General features: G+C 42.5%; 1 protein-coding gene across 1 annotated transcript in view; it reads left to right on the forward strand.

Moving 5' to 3' along the window:
* The first annotated feature begins 414 nt into the window (after positions 1-414).
* Positions 415-16,924, forward strand: part of LOC120528277 (zinc finger protein OZF-like) — a 36,224-nt gene continuing 19,714 nt past the window's right edge. Inside the window, exons 1-3 of the mRNA XM_039752407.1 lie at positions 415-556; positions 7,588-8,042; positions 10,954-12,307. Coding sequence (XP_039608341.1) covers positions 7,622-8,042; positions 10,954-12,307 — 1,775 coding nt within the window. The 5' untranslated portion in view covers positions 415-556; positions 7,588-7,621. The remainder of the gene's footprint in view (positions 557-7,587; positions 8,043-10,953; positions 12,308-16,924) is intronic.

The following is a 16,924-nucleotide window of genomic DNA, read 5'->3' on the forward strand; positions in this document are numbered from 1 at the left end:
ACGGGAAAGGCTATCCATCCATCCAGCGCTGTTTAATAGGGCAAAGAACATACACTGAACCTCACACGTCCCCAGGATAAGCCTCGGATTAGTTCACTTTTGCCCCGATATCCTCTCCCAGCCCACTTTCACAGCACTCCGACAAGAAGATCTTCTCACGTCGTGTTCCGGTCCCGTCTCCTCGCTCGGTCCTACTTGTAGCTCGGCTATGCTGCAACTAATTCTGCCGCGCTCCGCAACTAGTGCTGCAGGGACAGGCTGCAAGGCCTGCTGGGAAATGAAGTCAGTCACTTGTACCTTTTCTCCGCGCAGGCGTCACTGTCTGTCACCTTGGCTTCTGGGCGGGGTTTCTTGGACTGTCAGTGACGTTTCAGCGAGTCGCGTGCGGATGACATCTTTTGGCATCGACAGTTTTTGACTGAGTAAGCAGAGCAGCGACTGCTAAACAAATCCGCTCGTGTAGAAGGGCGCGCGTTCAGTGCAGTCGGGTTGTGGAATTCGTGTTCGGAACAGACGCCATAAGAGGCGGACAAGACAGTGGCTCGTCGGTGTGCCGGTGAGTGCTGACAGCTGAGCTCGAGGAGGTCGACCTTGCGTTTCGGGGGTCGTCGGTGGGGCTGCTCGGAAAGTGGCGCTTGGTGTCCGTGTGAAGTGGTGACTGTGGGGCAGCAGCATGGCTTACGGTGGGCTTAGCGTAGGAAAGCCACTTTTTTGTAAGCACAATTTTTACCTCCGCTGACAGAAATCTATCGGCAAACACACAGAGGCACTCGCTTCATCTTTTAAACGCCGCGTTCGTTTAACGGATCTCGAAGTTAGAGCCGAATGAATGCCATGTGGAGCCCGAGACACATACAGTGGGTGTTAAAAACAACGACGACGATGGACCAAAGTAATGGTGAACTAAATGTGTGCAAAGTACTGGCAAGGTAATCCACCTTAATAAAAGGACAAATGTCTGTCTGTCTGCGTGTCTGCCTGGTTGCTATGTCTCTGTCATTCCAACAGATGGTGCATCACAAACTGTAATGCCGTTTTTAGGAATCCCTTACCAAAGGGCATATAATAGAGACAATGTGCATTGCATTTTCCATTCTAACAGATGGCGCATCACAAACATTTGAAGAAATGCATATGACTACTGCAGATGTTTGTAAGATGCTCCATCTGTTGGAATGACAACTGCACATTTTCTCTATTATATGCCCTTTGGTATGAGATTCCTAAAAACAGTGTTATAGTTTGTGATTCACCATCTGTTGGAATGGCACATTGTCTCTATTATATACCCTTTGGCATTGGGTTCATTAAAGCTGTTTTAATGTTTGTGATACTTTTTCTGTTGAAATGACAAATGCAGTGAATGTGTCTGTTATGTCACTTGGTATAATATTCGTACAAGAAGTGTTAATGTTTGTGATGTGCCATCTGTTGAAATGACAGAAGCAGTGAATATGTCTGTTATATGTAATTTGGTATAAGATTTGTGCAAGCAAAGCTAATGTTTGCAAAGTGCCATCTTTTGAAATGACAAATGCAGTGAATTTGTATATTACTAGGGTAACCTGCCTTTTAAGGCAACCGACTTTTAAGTTGGCCACCAGTTAAGGCAATTCATTATGTAGATCAATTTGATATTTTATACAAACCCATTAATTTAGTTATATTGCATTTGAGCAGTATTACTTTAATACTCGTAGTTTCTGTTATTTTTGTGATGAAATTTAAACTCTTTTTCTATATTGATGTCGCCCTTTTGAACCCCCCTGATATTTACTACGCGGTAAGGCATTTGTACTCCATCAACATTAATTATTTCCAGAGACATAATTTTGTCTATTTTTCCAGCGCATCGCGCACAAAACCAAGGGAACGATGGGAGCACCAGAACTCTGCTCACATCGTGTCGCTTTGTACCGCAAGCTGCAAGTAGTAAGTCTGTGATAAGCAGAATACCGCTACGCTTTCCACTCATGGGACAGAAGGACAATCCCGACCGCTTTTATATAGTAAGAAAGAAAGAAGAAGAAGATATCGCACAGTCTGGAGTAGAAAATCAACTTTTACCTGAAAAAACAAAACTACAAATCCCAGCGTGCATTGCAAAATGGACGGGGCGTGTGTGAAACTCCGCGCCTGCGTAGCACTCATGGGACAGAAGGACAATCCCGACCGCTTTTATATAGGAGGACTAGCAGAATACCCGGGCTTCGCAGCGGAGAAATAGTGTGTTAAAGAAGTTATGAAAAAGAAAAGCAAACATTTTAAAAATAACGTAACATGATCGTCAATGTAATTGTTTTGTCACTGTTATGAGTGTCGCTGTCATATACAGGTATATATATATATATATATATATATATATATATATACTAGCAAAATACCCGCGCTTTGCAGCGCGAAGTACTGCATTAAAATTTTTATTAAGAAGAAAATGTAACCTTTTTAAACTGAGGGAAAATATAACAATAATTATTTGTTAGGGATCTCTTTGTATACCACAATGTCAGTTCGGCCCTCCGGTTGTAATATGACCAAGCTGTGCGCTGAGCTTACTCTTGAGCATGTAACGTACAGTCGGCCATGTGAACAGTAATCTTGTCTCAAATCTCACAGCTTGGATTGCTGCTGTCGTAATCGGTTTGAGTTTCATGGTTTGTTTCAATTACGACAGTATTTGTAGGACTTGTGTTGAAGAGACATTCGGCATCTGTCAAGTGTTGTAAGCACACAACCAGTTTCATCGATAAAATCACATCCAGCTTTTGAGAGTTTAAACATTCATAAACATCAAAGTGTCCACTACTGAAATCGTCACCTGTGAATCTAAGATGTTTAAGAGGCATTGGCAGTTGTCCAAAGGTGTAAAATATTTGGCCATTTCGGTCCACTTGAAAGCGACAACTGAACAATTCAGAGGCAGCCATCAACTCACATGCAGATCATAGGTGAAGGGCTTAAGCATTTCACTCTTCTAGTGCTCCTGTGTAGTCTAATTATCTCCTGTACCGTCATCAGTCCACACGTTGAACCTGTCGCAGTCATTCAATACATAAGACACAATGGATATCAAGAGTGAGCCTGATATGGCCGTGCAATATGTAACAAAGTGAATGGAAAAGGTAGGTGCCATCTCCGGGCATGGAAATCATTCGGTATGTGACAGTTCTTTGATCGATGGTGATCATCTCGATAGACATGGTAATGGGGGTACGGTTGGAATGATAAAGGAAATGGGTACCTGAGCAATGTAAAGTAAGTCTAAAATACCTACAAAATAACTATAATCGTAATAAATGAACAATAAAACAGCGGAGAAGCCGTGGATTAAATAAAAAGGCTGTAGTTATCAGCAGGGAGACGTGAATCCCGTGGCGAAGTAAGGAAGGGAATGTAGAGACCAGAGCGACGGACGGCCTTATATAGGCAGGCAGCCAACAACGTGGGAGGCGTTGGGATGGGGGACCCAACGCCGCCTCACACGGTGACCGAGGTGCAGGCTATGGACGTATTTATGTACATAAGTAGGATTCAGTTAGCGTTGGGAACCTGTGTACCAAATTTCTTGAAGATGGGCCCATAAGTAACAAAGACCATTGAAAAGTTCAATATGGCGGCCGACAGTGGCATCATACCACCGAAATAAGTACGTACATTGGTTTTGGTTAGTGCAGGGAAGCCGCCTACCAAATTTCGAGAAGATGGGGCCATAAATAAGAAAGTTCAACATGATGGATGTTGTCGACCGTTATGACCATTACGTGTAGAATTTCGAAATGAAACCTGCTTAATTGTTGTACTTAAGCTGTAAGGAATGAGCCTGCCAAATTTCAGCTTTCTACCTACATGGGAAGTTGGAGAATTAGTGATGAGTCAGTCAGTCAGTCAGTCAGTGAGTGAGTGAGGGCTTTGCCTTTTATTAGTATAGATATAAATGATGTTTCACTATGCAATACAGAAAACGTCCCAAAGATGGCGCTAAAGCTACACGCTATCAACGTAAAGTGTTTGCAAGTACAACCTCAATGCGGCAGCGTAACAGTTTAATATCCATCTTAATACACAACATCTCTAAAAGATTTATTAGACCCAGCAGCCTGTAAATTAATGGGATATTCTATTTTAAACAGACCTCCTGTACTTCACAGAATGGTATTTACGGTAATAATAATAAACACTAAGTGACATAAAATATTAACATGACTATTAATTCAGAACAGTTTCCTCTCTAATGTTTAACACTTCTAAATTTATACAGTGGGTATAGAAAAGAATCCCCCTCTTTGAAATATTCCCTTTTTTTTTGCTGTACAGCCTTAAATGTAAACACACAAACTGATATTTCTTCCCAGCTTTACTTACTCAATGCTCCCTCTAACATCCAAAAGAAAGAAATCACAGCTACAGTCCAGAAGAATTATAACAAATCAAAAACAAGACCTCCTGAGATTAATAAAGGACCCCCAATGTCATTTTGTTGACCCCCATTTTGCTTTAATGCCAGCCTTGAGTCTGTTGAATCTTCTCTATCAGCTTTGCACTCCTAGACTGAGCCCCCTCAATATTTGCCCCCCACTCTTCTTTACCGTTGAACTGTTCAAGTTCACTCACATCAGATGGTGAGCGTTGGTGGTCTGCTCTCTTCAGATCTCTCCACAGATTTTCAGTGTGATTTAGGTCTGCGCTCTGACCGGTCACACCAGGACATTCACTTTTGTCTCCTTCAGCCACTGTGTGCTCCATTTTGCTGTGTGCTTCGGGTTGTCGTTGTCGTGTTGAAAGGTGAACATTCTGCCCATCCTCAAGTTTCTGCCAGAGGGTTGCAGGTTTTCCTCCTGAATTTGATGATATTTTGCCCCATCCATTTTTCCTTCTACCCTAAAGAGAGCCCCAGGCCCCCCACAACAGGATGCTGCCCCCTCCATGCTTTACTGTGGGTATGGTATGTTGTGGATGGTGAGCTGCATTGGTGGACCATTTGGTGTTGAGGCCAAATAATTTGACCAGAAGACCTTTTTTTCCACTTGGCATCAGAATCTTCAAGATCATTCTGTCAAAGCTCAAACAAGCCTTCATGGGGCCTTTCTTGAGAAGAGCAACCCTCCCGAAAGGTGGAGCGCTTGTCAAATTGTTGTCACATGCACGCCATTAATGACCACTCTGTGCCATCAAATCCTGTCACTCCTTCACAGTGGCCATTGGCCTCTCGGTAGCCTCTCTTACCAGTGTCCTCATTGCTGTTCCATCCAGATTGGAGGGTCCTAGTAGTACCAAACACTTCTTTATGATGGACGTTACTGAGCTCATTGTGATTGATAAAGCCTTTGAGATGTTTTTGGTCTCCATCTCCTCACTGCCTTATGTCTGTCCACAACTCTGTCCCTGAGATCTTTTGAAAGTCACTTGCCACCCATAGTCAGGGGTTTGCTGTCAGTTGCTCTACCAAGCAAGGGAATGAATGGACCAGGAACAGCTTCACTAATCACACTCATTACAACTGAGCACAACCAGTGACCAGGGTCTGCAGTGGGAATGGTGGGCACTGACACCTTATTGGGTTTGGGGCGGGGGGATGGGGTCCTTTATATATCTCAGGATTTCCTGTTTTTGATTTGTTATAATTTTTCTGAACTGTTGCTGTGATATCTTTCACTTGAATGTTACAGATTGCATTAAGTAAGTAAAGTTGGAAAAAATATGAGTTTGTGTGTTTTCATTTAAGGCTGTAAAGCAAAAAAAAAATGGGAATGGGGGATTCTTTTCTATACCCACTGTGCATATCTAGATATATATTTATCTATCTTCAGTCATATGAAAAAGTTTTGGACCCTCCTCTTCATTTTTTGGATTTTCAAAGTAGCAACTTCCTTTTAATATCTGACATGCCTTATGGAAACAGTAGGATTTCAGCAGTGACATGAAGTTTATTGGATTAACAGAAAATATGCAATATGCATCATAACAAAATTAGACAGGTGCATAAATGTGGGCACCCAACAGAGATATGACATCAATACTTAGTTGAGCCTCCTTTTGCCTCTCGACGCTGTCCTCCTATAGCCTGTGATGAGTGTCTGGATTCTGGATGGAGGTATTTCTGACCATTCTTCATACAAAATCTCTCCAGTTCATTTCAATTTGATGGACAGCCTGCTTCAAATCATCCCATAGATTTGATGATCTTCAAGTCAGGGGACTGTGACGGCCATTCCAGAACATTGCACTTCTCCCTCTGCATGAATGCCTTTGTAGATTTCCACCTGTGTTTTGGGTCATTGTCTCGTTGGAATATCCAACCCCTGCGTATCTTCAACTTTGTGACTGACACTTGAAAATTATGCTGAAGAATTTGTTGATATTGGGTTGAATCCATCCGACCCTCGACTTTAACAAGGGCCCCAGTCCCTGAACTGGCCACACAGCCCTACAGCATGATGGGACCTCCACCAAATCTGACGGGATGTAGCAGGTGTTTGTCTTGGACTGCAGTGTTCTGTGTTCAGTGTACCATGCAAAGCGCTTTTTGTTCTGACCAAATAACTCCATTTCTGTCTCATCAGTCCAAAGCACTTTGTTCCCAAATTAATCTGGTTTGTCTGAATGAGCATTTGATACAACAAGTGACTCTCTTTGTTTGCTTCTCTCTCATCACCCTGCCATACAGATGTTCTTGGTGCAAATTGTGCTGAATTGTAGAACGATGTACAGATACACCATCTGCAGCGAGATGTTCCTGCAGGTCTTTGGAGGTGATCTGTGGGCTATCTATCTATCTATCTATCTATCTATCTATCTATCTATCTATCTATCTATCTATCTATCTATCTATCTATCTATCTATCTATCTATCTATCTATCTATCTATCTATCTATGCCTATCATATCTATCTATCTATCTATCTATCTATCTATCATATCTATCTATCTATCTATCTATCTATCTATGATATAGTGCCTATCTATCTATCTATCTATCTATCTATCTATCTATCTATCTATCATATAGTGCCGTTCACATCTATCTACCTATTGTAAATATGCAGCCATTTTTGTAAAGCACACATAACATTTGCAGCTGTTGGCACCGGGCACAGACTGGCATACAGTCCTCGAAACACCGAAGTGAAACAAGTAGTATTGAAGTATTGTATAATAATAGTGATTATTTTTTTTTATTATTCATTTTTGAGCTTCCTAGACACCCCACAGGTAGAATATCTTACAAAACAATTTTTCCCCATAAAAAACAGAGTTCCCATAAGCAGCGAAGGGCTGCCCCCAAAAGTGACATCCGACATCCTCTTGTGCTCTTCGTCTGGTCTGCAGGTGAAAGAGGAGAAGTTTGCCGTCTTGTCTCCCCGCTTCAGGTGGGAAATTTTCTCTCTACCTCATTGGAGCTTTGAGGGCCAGGGTGCGACAACAGGGATATTAAATTAGTTGGATTAATGTCAGCTTTATCTGTGTTGCTCCCCACTTGGACCACTTCAGACCCCTCCGTTCAACAATTTCTGGTTGAGCACTCCCAATATGTTGAAGTCAGGACGTCATTTATGACACAGTACTAATCTTTCTTCTTTCTTGTCCTAGAGAGGCGTCAAGGAAGGTCTCGGACGAGGACATCATGGAGCCAAGCTTAGTTTGCGTCAAGGAAGAGGGCTGTGAGTGGAGGGCGGTCCATTTGATGCCGGGGGGTCTCTACGTGAAGGTGGAGGAGAGCGAAGAGCACATCTGTGCCTTTGAAGAGGATGCACCGAGTGCCCTTAAACGAGAGGATTATGAGCAGGTCCCCATCAGCCTGGACGCCCTGAGCCACACGGTGGACTTTTTCAAGGAAGATGCGCCCGTGCAGAATGTTTTAATTTCCCAAGCGTCTCCAGGACGGCAGGCAGAGGTGACGTCTTTGGGGTCGGCTGACGGGGAAGAGCTTTGTCCTCCACGTGATTTTGGTGAACTACCAGAATTTGAGGGTGAATTCATAGAGGGATCACACTGTAGAAAGGGAGTGAAAAGGAGGCAGTCATCTACAAGCTGGTGTGAGACATGTAAGTGATGTGATTATGAGCACCAAACATAGCAGATAAAATGAGGGGCTGGCAGGCCTCAGAATAAGTAAAAGCCAGAGCACAGCGACCAGTTGGTCTGAGTTAAAGCAAAGAGGAGTAGGCAACGTGAAAGACTGAGATCCAATTAAAGGAAGGATGTAGCTGAGATTATTGCAGCTTAAGATGAAACTATGGGGGGGGATTACTTTTTCACATGGGGGGGGGGCATTGGATAACTTTGTTCAATGAATAAAGAAAGTCCTGATTTAAAAACTGTACTTTGTGTTCACTCAGGTTGCCCTTTTATTAATACTGTGTTTTTATATAAAGGGCTGAGGTCATTCGTTGCACAAAATACAGTAGAGCAGGGAAAGAGTTTCTCACAGAATTGTGCAAAAAGGACTGCTTTTTTTTAAAAAAAAAATAAATAATAAATCTATAGCCTGGCTGCGGATTTCAAAGGCAGGTTCCTGGTCTGCATGGCCCAAAATGGGGCTTTATAAAGTACTTACAAATATTCTTCAGAGAAGAGAATGACGGTAAACATTTTGCCATACAAAAATAAATATATGGAGGCAGAGGTCTGCGATACGGTGTGCATATTTGTAGCTGGAAATCCACAAAGGGAGCAAATGAATCGCACATCTTTAAATAGATTTTACTCCTCAGCTTTCGAATTCCTACCAGGAATCATCATCAGAGGAAAATGATTAGACGTACAGGAATCCAAGGCAATACATAGCAAATAAGGAGGAGAGTAGATAGATAGATAGATATGAAAGGCACTATATGATAGATAGAATTTAACTAGCCGTGTGCGGCCAACTACGTTGCGCGTGTTAAAGTTGTGTGTGAAGGGCTCCCTGTTTAAATGCGGCTGCCAGTCATGAACTGGGCCCTTTGTCGCACAGCATTATGATTTTTTATAAGGAAAACAAAATTACAAAAGAAAACCCTTGGACATTGAATGGCCTACTCTGAATCACTGTACGAATCGTAATTATGTGGAGGTGTAGGAGCATTTCTGCTTCTGTCCATTCACAGTCCGTCTCGTTTTCACGACGCTGTCGTTTCCTCTCACAATGTCTTCTCAACCTTTCTCCAATCTCGCAGGTTGCTTTGTGGCAAACCAAAGAGTAAGGCAACACACACGGAGCAATGGTTATAAAAGGGAGACACATAGGTATCCAGGCTCTTTAAAGCATAAATAGGGATCACTTCACTGACATGTGAGCAAGCCACGGTACAACTGTGAGACGCGCAGCACTCACCGCTATAACGTAACAATAATAATTTCCGGAACGTGCTGTTACGTTGTCATTCATTTTACCCACTGTCTTTCTTTCATTCATATGTTACGTAGGTACGTACCTTTTATCTTCGGGAATCTCATTCTCTGACCAGGCCTTAGGAGCTAACCAGCGTAACACTGTCCACCACCCCTTTCGTTATTCCGGCACATTGTAGACATCCTTGAGTAACAACAACGTACTAAACTGGAAGGTGGTCTACGCATGCATGGAATTCGCGGACAAACAAAGATCAAGATCTAAATGAAGATCTCTTTAGTTAATTTAAAGCACAACGATTTGTTTAGTTTGAATGTCTGTGTTTTGAGGTGCGACTGGCGTACTGCAGTCTTCAGTAGTATAAGCCTGGAGGAGATTCTTAATGCAATGCCAATGTTTTAGCCGTCTCTCTACTGCCATCTGCTGCTGCTTCTAATTCATTCACAGACAAACAAAGATCAAGATCTAAATGAAGATCTCTTTAGTTAATTTAAAGCACAACGATTTGTTTAGTTTGAATGTCTGTGTTTTGAGGTGTGACTGGCGTACTACAGTCTTCAGTAGTATAAGCCTGGAGGAGATTCTTAATGCAATGCCAATGTTTTAGCTGTCTCTCTACTGCCATCTAGTGCTTCTTCTTCTAATTCATTCGCGGACAAAGATCAAGATCCAAATGAAGATTATATATAGAGATTTTAGTGCAATAGGCAGGAATAGATAGATAGATATGAAAGGCACTATATGATAGAATTTTATTTTAGTGAAATAGGCAGGATTAGATAGATAGATATGAAAGACACTATATGATAGAATTAAATTTTAGTGAAATAGGCAGGGATAGATAGATATGAAAGGCACTATATAATAGATAGATAGATGTGAAAGGCACTACATGATAGATAGAGTTTTATTGTAGTGAAATAGGCAGGATTAGATAGATATGAAAGGCACTATATGATAGATGGATGGACAGACAAACTGATGGATAGATAGAAATACTTTACATATTGTTATTACATTTCCCCTTGGGGATTAATAATCACAATTATTACCACAATCCATTGCCACGAAAAGCCTTTTTCATGCGTGACAAGAAAAGTAAAACAGGATGTAGTAGAAATGCCATCACCTCCTAGTCCACAAAGCAAAAAGACACATCCGAGACACAATGCAGCTACCCAGATTACGTTCTGGTCCTTCAATCTGACCAACTTTGAAATGTCTATCAAATGGAAACACAGTGCTGTGAAAAACTCTTTACTCCCTTAATAATATCTTTTTAAAGCAAATGGCGTCTTGTCTTTAGTCAAAGTGTAATACTAGATAAAGAGAACTAGTAGAAATATAGAATGTGTAATGTTTTCTTAACATATTCCCTAAAGTTATCCAATGTCTGTGAGAAAAATAAATTCCCCCTTTGAATTGACATTTTGATTACAGCCAGCCCATCTGAATTAAAGCCTTCTTAAATATGCTGCCCCTCACCATGAGTGAAGTCCTCATCACATAAACACAGGGTTCCCTTCAGGGGTTGGGGATTTGATTGTTATTACAAACAGACTTTTACTGCTTTTATTTCTTTGAAATGCATTTTCAACAGAACCTTGCGTCTGTCTTAACAGCTTTACACGATCAGGACTGCATCTACTCATCTGAGTTTGATGAGACTACGCTTCAGTGCCACCCTGACGAGCAGAGACGAAATGAAACTATGAAGACATTTGAAGCAAAGACTTTTCCACGGGGCTGTCTGTCTGTTGTTAAAATTACCAACTCAGTCGGTATTCACGGAGAGATGCCCAATACAACTCCAGTGACTTTGTACATATGCCAGGAGTGTGGCAGAGGCTTTAAAACCAAGTCTAATTGTAAAAAGCATCAGAGCATTCATTTGGGAGAGAAGCCGTTTTGCTGTTCTGAATGTGGGAAAAGATTCTCACGAATAAGTAATCTGCAAAGGCATACAAAAGTTCACACTGGAGAAAAGCCTCACTGCTGCTCTGAATGTGGCAAACAGTTCTCTCGAATCAGCCATCTTCAGAGTCACGCAAGAATACATACGGGAGAGAAACCTCATTGCTGTCCTGCATGTGGCAAGCGATTCTCACGATTAAGTCATCTTCAGGGTCACTTGAGAATTCATACAGGCGAGAAGCCTTACTGCTGCACAGAATGTGGGAAACGATTCTCTGAAATGAGTAATCTTAAGAGCCATTCAAGAACTCACACAGGAGAAAAGCCATATGGCTGTTCTGAGTGTGGCAAACAGTTTTCAGGACTGAGAAATCTTAAGAACCATACAAGAATTCACACAGGAGAAAAACCTTACTGTTGTTCTGAATGTGGCAAACGGTTTTCACGAATAAGTAATCTTCAGAGCCACAGGAGAATTCACACAGGAGAGAAACCTCATCGCTGTGGCGAGTGTGGCAAACGGTTCTCAGAAATCAGCAGTCTTCAGAGACACATGAGTGTCCATACCGGAGAAAAGCCTCATTGCTGTTCTGAATGTGGCAAAAAATTCTCACGCATAAGCCATCTCCAAAGACACACAAGGATCCACACTGGAGAAAAACCTCACTTCTGTTCACAATGTGGAAAACAATTCTCTGAATTAAGCAGTCTCCGGCTTCACATGAGAATTCACTCAGGAGAGGATCCGCATCAGTGTGCCGAGTGTGGCAAACAGTTCTCACAGCTGCGTTACCTTCAGAGACACCAACAAGTTCACACCGGGGAGAAGCCCCATTTCTGTCCAGAATGTGGCAAAAGATTCTCCCAAACCAGCCATCTTAAAAGGCACACTCAGATTCACACTGGAGAAAAGCCCCACTTTTGTTTTGAGTGTGGCAAGCGATTCTCACAAGTAAGCCATCTGCGAAGGCACACTCAGATCCATTTGGGCGAGAAACCCTACTGCTGCTCTCAGTGTGGCAAACGATTCTCACAAATGAGCAGCCTGGAGAAACACAAGATGTTACACTTAAGGAAAGTTGTGGGATTTACGGAGTCGTAAGCAACACACAACGTTCACAATGGAGAGCATGAGTTTCTGAGCCCAGGCCTGTCCATGTTATTGTTTGGATGTTGGACTTTTAGGACATGTTTGTGTAGGTTCCTTGTACTGCCTGTTTATTCTGAATCTGAACAATGCAGTGAGTTGGACGTACAGATTTGAACAATTCTCATGGAAGCCCTCACAATCTCGTAGAGCTCCAACTACTAAATTCTTAATGAGCACCTTTGCTGGTGTGAGATATGGCCGGCCAGTCATCCCAGCCAATACCCCCAGACCGCCAGGTGGCGCCATCCCTGCATCATGGAGGGGCCCCAAATTCCAGCAGGAACTCATGGGAATTGGAGTCTTCCAGTGCAACCCTGCTGGATAACGCGGGGGCCACCAGGAGATGCAGCAGGGAGGCCCAGAGACATTGGTGTTCACTACTATGAAGAAGTATGTCATAGTCACGGGGACGGAAGGACCGACGTACTTCCAGGATGAAGAAAAGAGGACTTTTTTATCTAACCCGGGTATAGGGAATCATGAGCTTAGCTGGGAGGAAGGGTGGCAACGCATCTGGGAGAGTGAAGGATTGATGATTGTTATTGGTTATTGTTTATTTATGAGCGTTGTGGAGAGGAGGCTGCTTTATGCACTGTATTATTATCCATCCACCCATCCATTCTCCAACCCGTTGAATCCGAACACAGGGTCACGGGGGTCTGTATTATTATAATAAATCCAAACTTTGGACTTTTACCTGGTGTCTGACGTTTGATCCGAGGGTTCAAGGGGACGATAGCGCCCCATCTGTCACATTGGTTTCTAAAATTATTTCTGTCTGTGGTACGATAACATTACCATTATGGAAAAGAGTAAATACGGTAGACTACGTGTTCCAAATCATTATGCAAATTATATTTTCCCCTGATTTTCCTAAATAGTCGATGCAATTGGCAGTCAGCATCATTTTTGAGTCATCAACCATTAGAGTATAATTTGGATGTTACTGAACAAACCTCCTAATGATAACGGTATGTTTTTCAAAAATGAAAAACGTCAAATGCACTGTTCCAAATTATTACGCACAGCAGAGTTTCAACACATTTTATAAGTTGTAAAGAACTGAAAAATGGTCATTTGTTGAACTTGCGGCATTAGGAGGTCATATTTACTGAAATCAAAAACTCTTTCAATCAAAAACGTCTTAACAGGTCAAGTTGCATATTCACATAGGACCCCTTATTTGATAGCAGCTTCACAATTCTTGCATCCATTGTGAGTTTTTGGAGAGTTTCTGTATGAATTTCTTTGCAGGATGTCAGAATGGCCTCCCAGTGCTGCTGTTTGGATGTAAACGGCCTCCCACCCTCGTAGATCTTTTGCTTGAGGAGGCTCCAAAGGTTCTCAGTAGGATTGAGGATGGGGGCCACACCGTGAGCTTCTCTCCTTTTATAGCCGATAACAGCCAATGATGCAGAGGTATTTATTCCTTGCAGCATGAGATGGTGCATTGTCATGCATGAAGATGATTTTGTCACAGAAAGCACGGTTCTTCCTTTTGTACCATGGAAGATAGTGGTCAGTCAGAAACTCCACATACTTTTCAGAGGTCATTTTCACGCCTTCAGGGGCCGACCAGCGCTCTCTCCCTATGATTCCAGCCCAAAACGTGACTCCGCCACCTCCTTGATGACGTTGCAGCCTTGTTGGGACGTGGTGGCCGCCCACCAGCAAGTCCTCCACTCCATCCATCTGGAACATCCAGGGTTGCATGGCACTCATCTGTAAACACGACTGTTTGAAAACTAGTCTTCATGTAGTTCTGGGCCCACTGCAGCCGTTTCTGCTTGAGAGCATTGGTTAGAAGGTGTTATGCAGAACTGCAGTCCTCTGGAGGATCCTGCACCTTGATGTTCGCGGGACTCCAGAGGCACCAGCAGCTTCACATACCTGTTTGCTGCTTTGTAATGGCATTTTAGCAGCTGCTGTCTTAATCCGATGAGTTTGTCTGGCAGAAACCTTTTCTCATTTTGCCGTTATCTGCACAAACCCATGTGTGCTCGGTGTCCGCCACAAATCTTTTAACAGTACGATGATCACACTTAAGTTTTCGTGAAATATCTAAGGTTGCCATACCTTGGAAAAGGCATATAACTATTTCACGCTTTTCGGCAGCAGAGAGATCCTTTTTCTTTCCCGTATTGCTTGAAAATGGTGGTCTGCTTAATAATGTGGAACATCCTCCTTTAGTAGTTTTTTCCTTTAATTGGGCTCACCTGGCAAGTGAATTATCACGGGTGTCCGAGATTGATCAAAAGAACCCTGAGACACAATACCATCCATGGGTTTAATTGAAAAACAAAAATTTTTCATCTTTATGACACTTAAATACAATTTGCATAATAATTTGGAACGCGGTGTATGCTGACTGTGTGTCTCCGAGGCAAAAATGGTGCACAACACCAGCCTCCGCATTTGGTCAGGCTGAAGGGAAGGATTGCAATGGGGTGTCGGATCAGACGAGGGTGGGACTGCTGTGTGTGCGCAGAAGTGCCACTGCCCTCAGAGTTCTGCAGATAAAGAGCAGGTCGTTATGTTAGTTCTTCAGTTTAGCAAGCTTTGAAATTCTGTCTAAGCGGTTTACGGTGTGGTGAAAATCGCTTTGTTACCTTCCTGATTTCGCTTATTTTTTTTAGTTACAGGACCCCTAAACTGTGGAGTGGTCTGCCTGCTACTATAAGAGATGCCCCTTCAGTCTCAGCTTTCAAATCCCAGCTGAAGACTCACAACTTCAGTTTAGCACACCCTGACTAGAGCTGCTGATCAACTGTACAGACTGCATCTCTGTTTTTAGTCATTAGCGCTAAAACATAAGTAACATGACAGTTAGAATTAGATACGAACCCTCACCTATTCTGTTTCTCTTCTCGGTACTCAAATGTGGCACTTGGTGCCACGGCCCACCTGCCAAGTTGTTTTGCCTGCCTAAAGTAAAGTCATCCCTGATGGAGGATCGCAGGAATCGTGGAGTAGAGGGGTCCTATCATCGGATTGGCTGGCCCAGCACTGGCCAAATGAGGGAGGCAGCATAATGGATGAGGTCACCAGGGGCCTCATGTATAAACGGTGCGTACGCACAGAAACGTTGCATAAGAACTTTTCCACGTTCAAATCGCGATGTATAAAACCTACACTTGGCGTAAAGCCACGCACTTTTCCACGGTACCTCATGCCTTGTCGTACGCAAGTTCTCCGCTCGGTTTTGAAGACTGACGACACCCAGTGTCAAAGCAGTGCTACTGTTCCTGTGTGGTTACTCTTTTATTTTACTGACGCAGCTTTATAAATACACTGAAACTAACCGCATATTGTTTATTAGTGTAATGCATCTGATTGTAATTAACTTGTAACAATATAATGGTCCAGGGAACAGCCATAGTATACCAAATACCAGAACTGCTTTAGCGTTGTTACTCTCACTTCTCCTTCTTCTTCATCTTCTTCTTTCTGCAGCTCCCATTAGGAGTTGTCACAGTGGATCATCTTTTTCCATATTACTCTCACTGCACCACTCGTAGTATTTATATCACTGTATCTGAGTGTGAATCACAGCAGCAGCTGATCGGAAAGAGAATTATCGGTATACAGCTTCAAGGACACGCTGTCTCAGCCACTGCAAAACATTTCAAAGCCTTTCCTGTACGGACCTCGCGGTTCAGAAACAGTTTAATCCCAAGAATTTTAAATGCACTCAATCAATTACTCCTTGTAGAACTGTTAGGACTTATAAGTACAATCACCTCACTGTAAACTTGCACTACAGTTATAATATCTCACAACCTGAGCCACTTTATAAAGCGTATTTACATATGATGACGATATCATTTTTAAGGTGAAATGCAGCAAAATATGTTTATTATATTATACAGATAAAACTTTAACTTCATTTAAATAATCTATATTCTTCACTGGGAGTGTCGTTAAGGATAGAATAATTAAACATGTACTACGAAGATATTTCAATGTTCTTTAAACGTTTTGAAGAATCGGCCCTAAGCTTACAGATGGCTTAACGTCTATTACAGAGCTGATTGTGTGGCGATCGGTTACTTGGGGAAAGAAAAGCAAGAACTGCAGTGACGGCTACGCCAATATATATTGAATATAAAACAGAAAGAGAAAATAACAACACAGCTAAAAACGCAGCGACAAATTTCGGCAAAAGTTAAATGCTTGTGTCATGAGCACGAGGTGGCTATGCAGTGTCCGCAACATACATGGCCATCCACCGTGCATAAGCTACCTTACTGACGGCGGGCGAAGGAGCCACCGATTCTTCCTCTGCCCAGTGCCACCACAAGCCTAGAGCCGCCCCTGAGTACTGCTGCAATAAATTATTTCATCGAAGTGAAACACATGTTTAATAACGTGCTTTAACTCCTATCATCATGAAAATGACATCACGTATACATCTCAGTATTTTAGTTATTCAGAGAGCTGTAATATCACGAATGTAATGGACTCTGTGTCCAGTTGGAGGAAGAGAGCCGGTTTAAGAAGCAAGTAGTGATTCACACACACAGATCACA

Source organism: Polypterus senegalus, chromosome 4 (genome assembly GCF_016835505.1).
Source record: "Polypterus senegalus isolate Bchr_013 chromosome 4, ASM1683550v1, whole genome shotgun sequence".
Lineage (NCBI taxonomy): Eukaryota > Metazoa > Chordata > Cladistia > Polypteriformes > Polypteridae > Polypterus > Polypterus senegalus.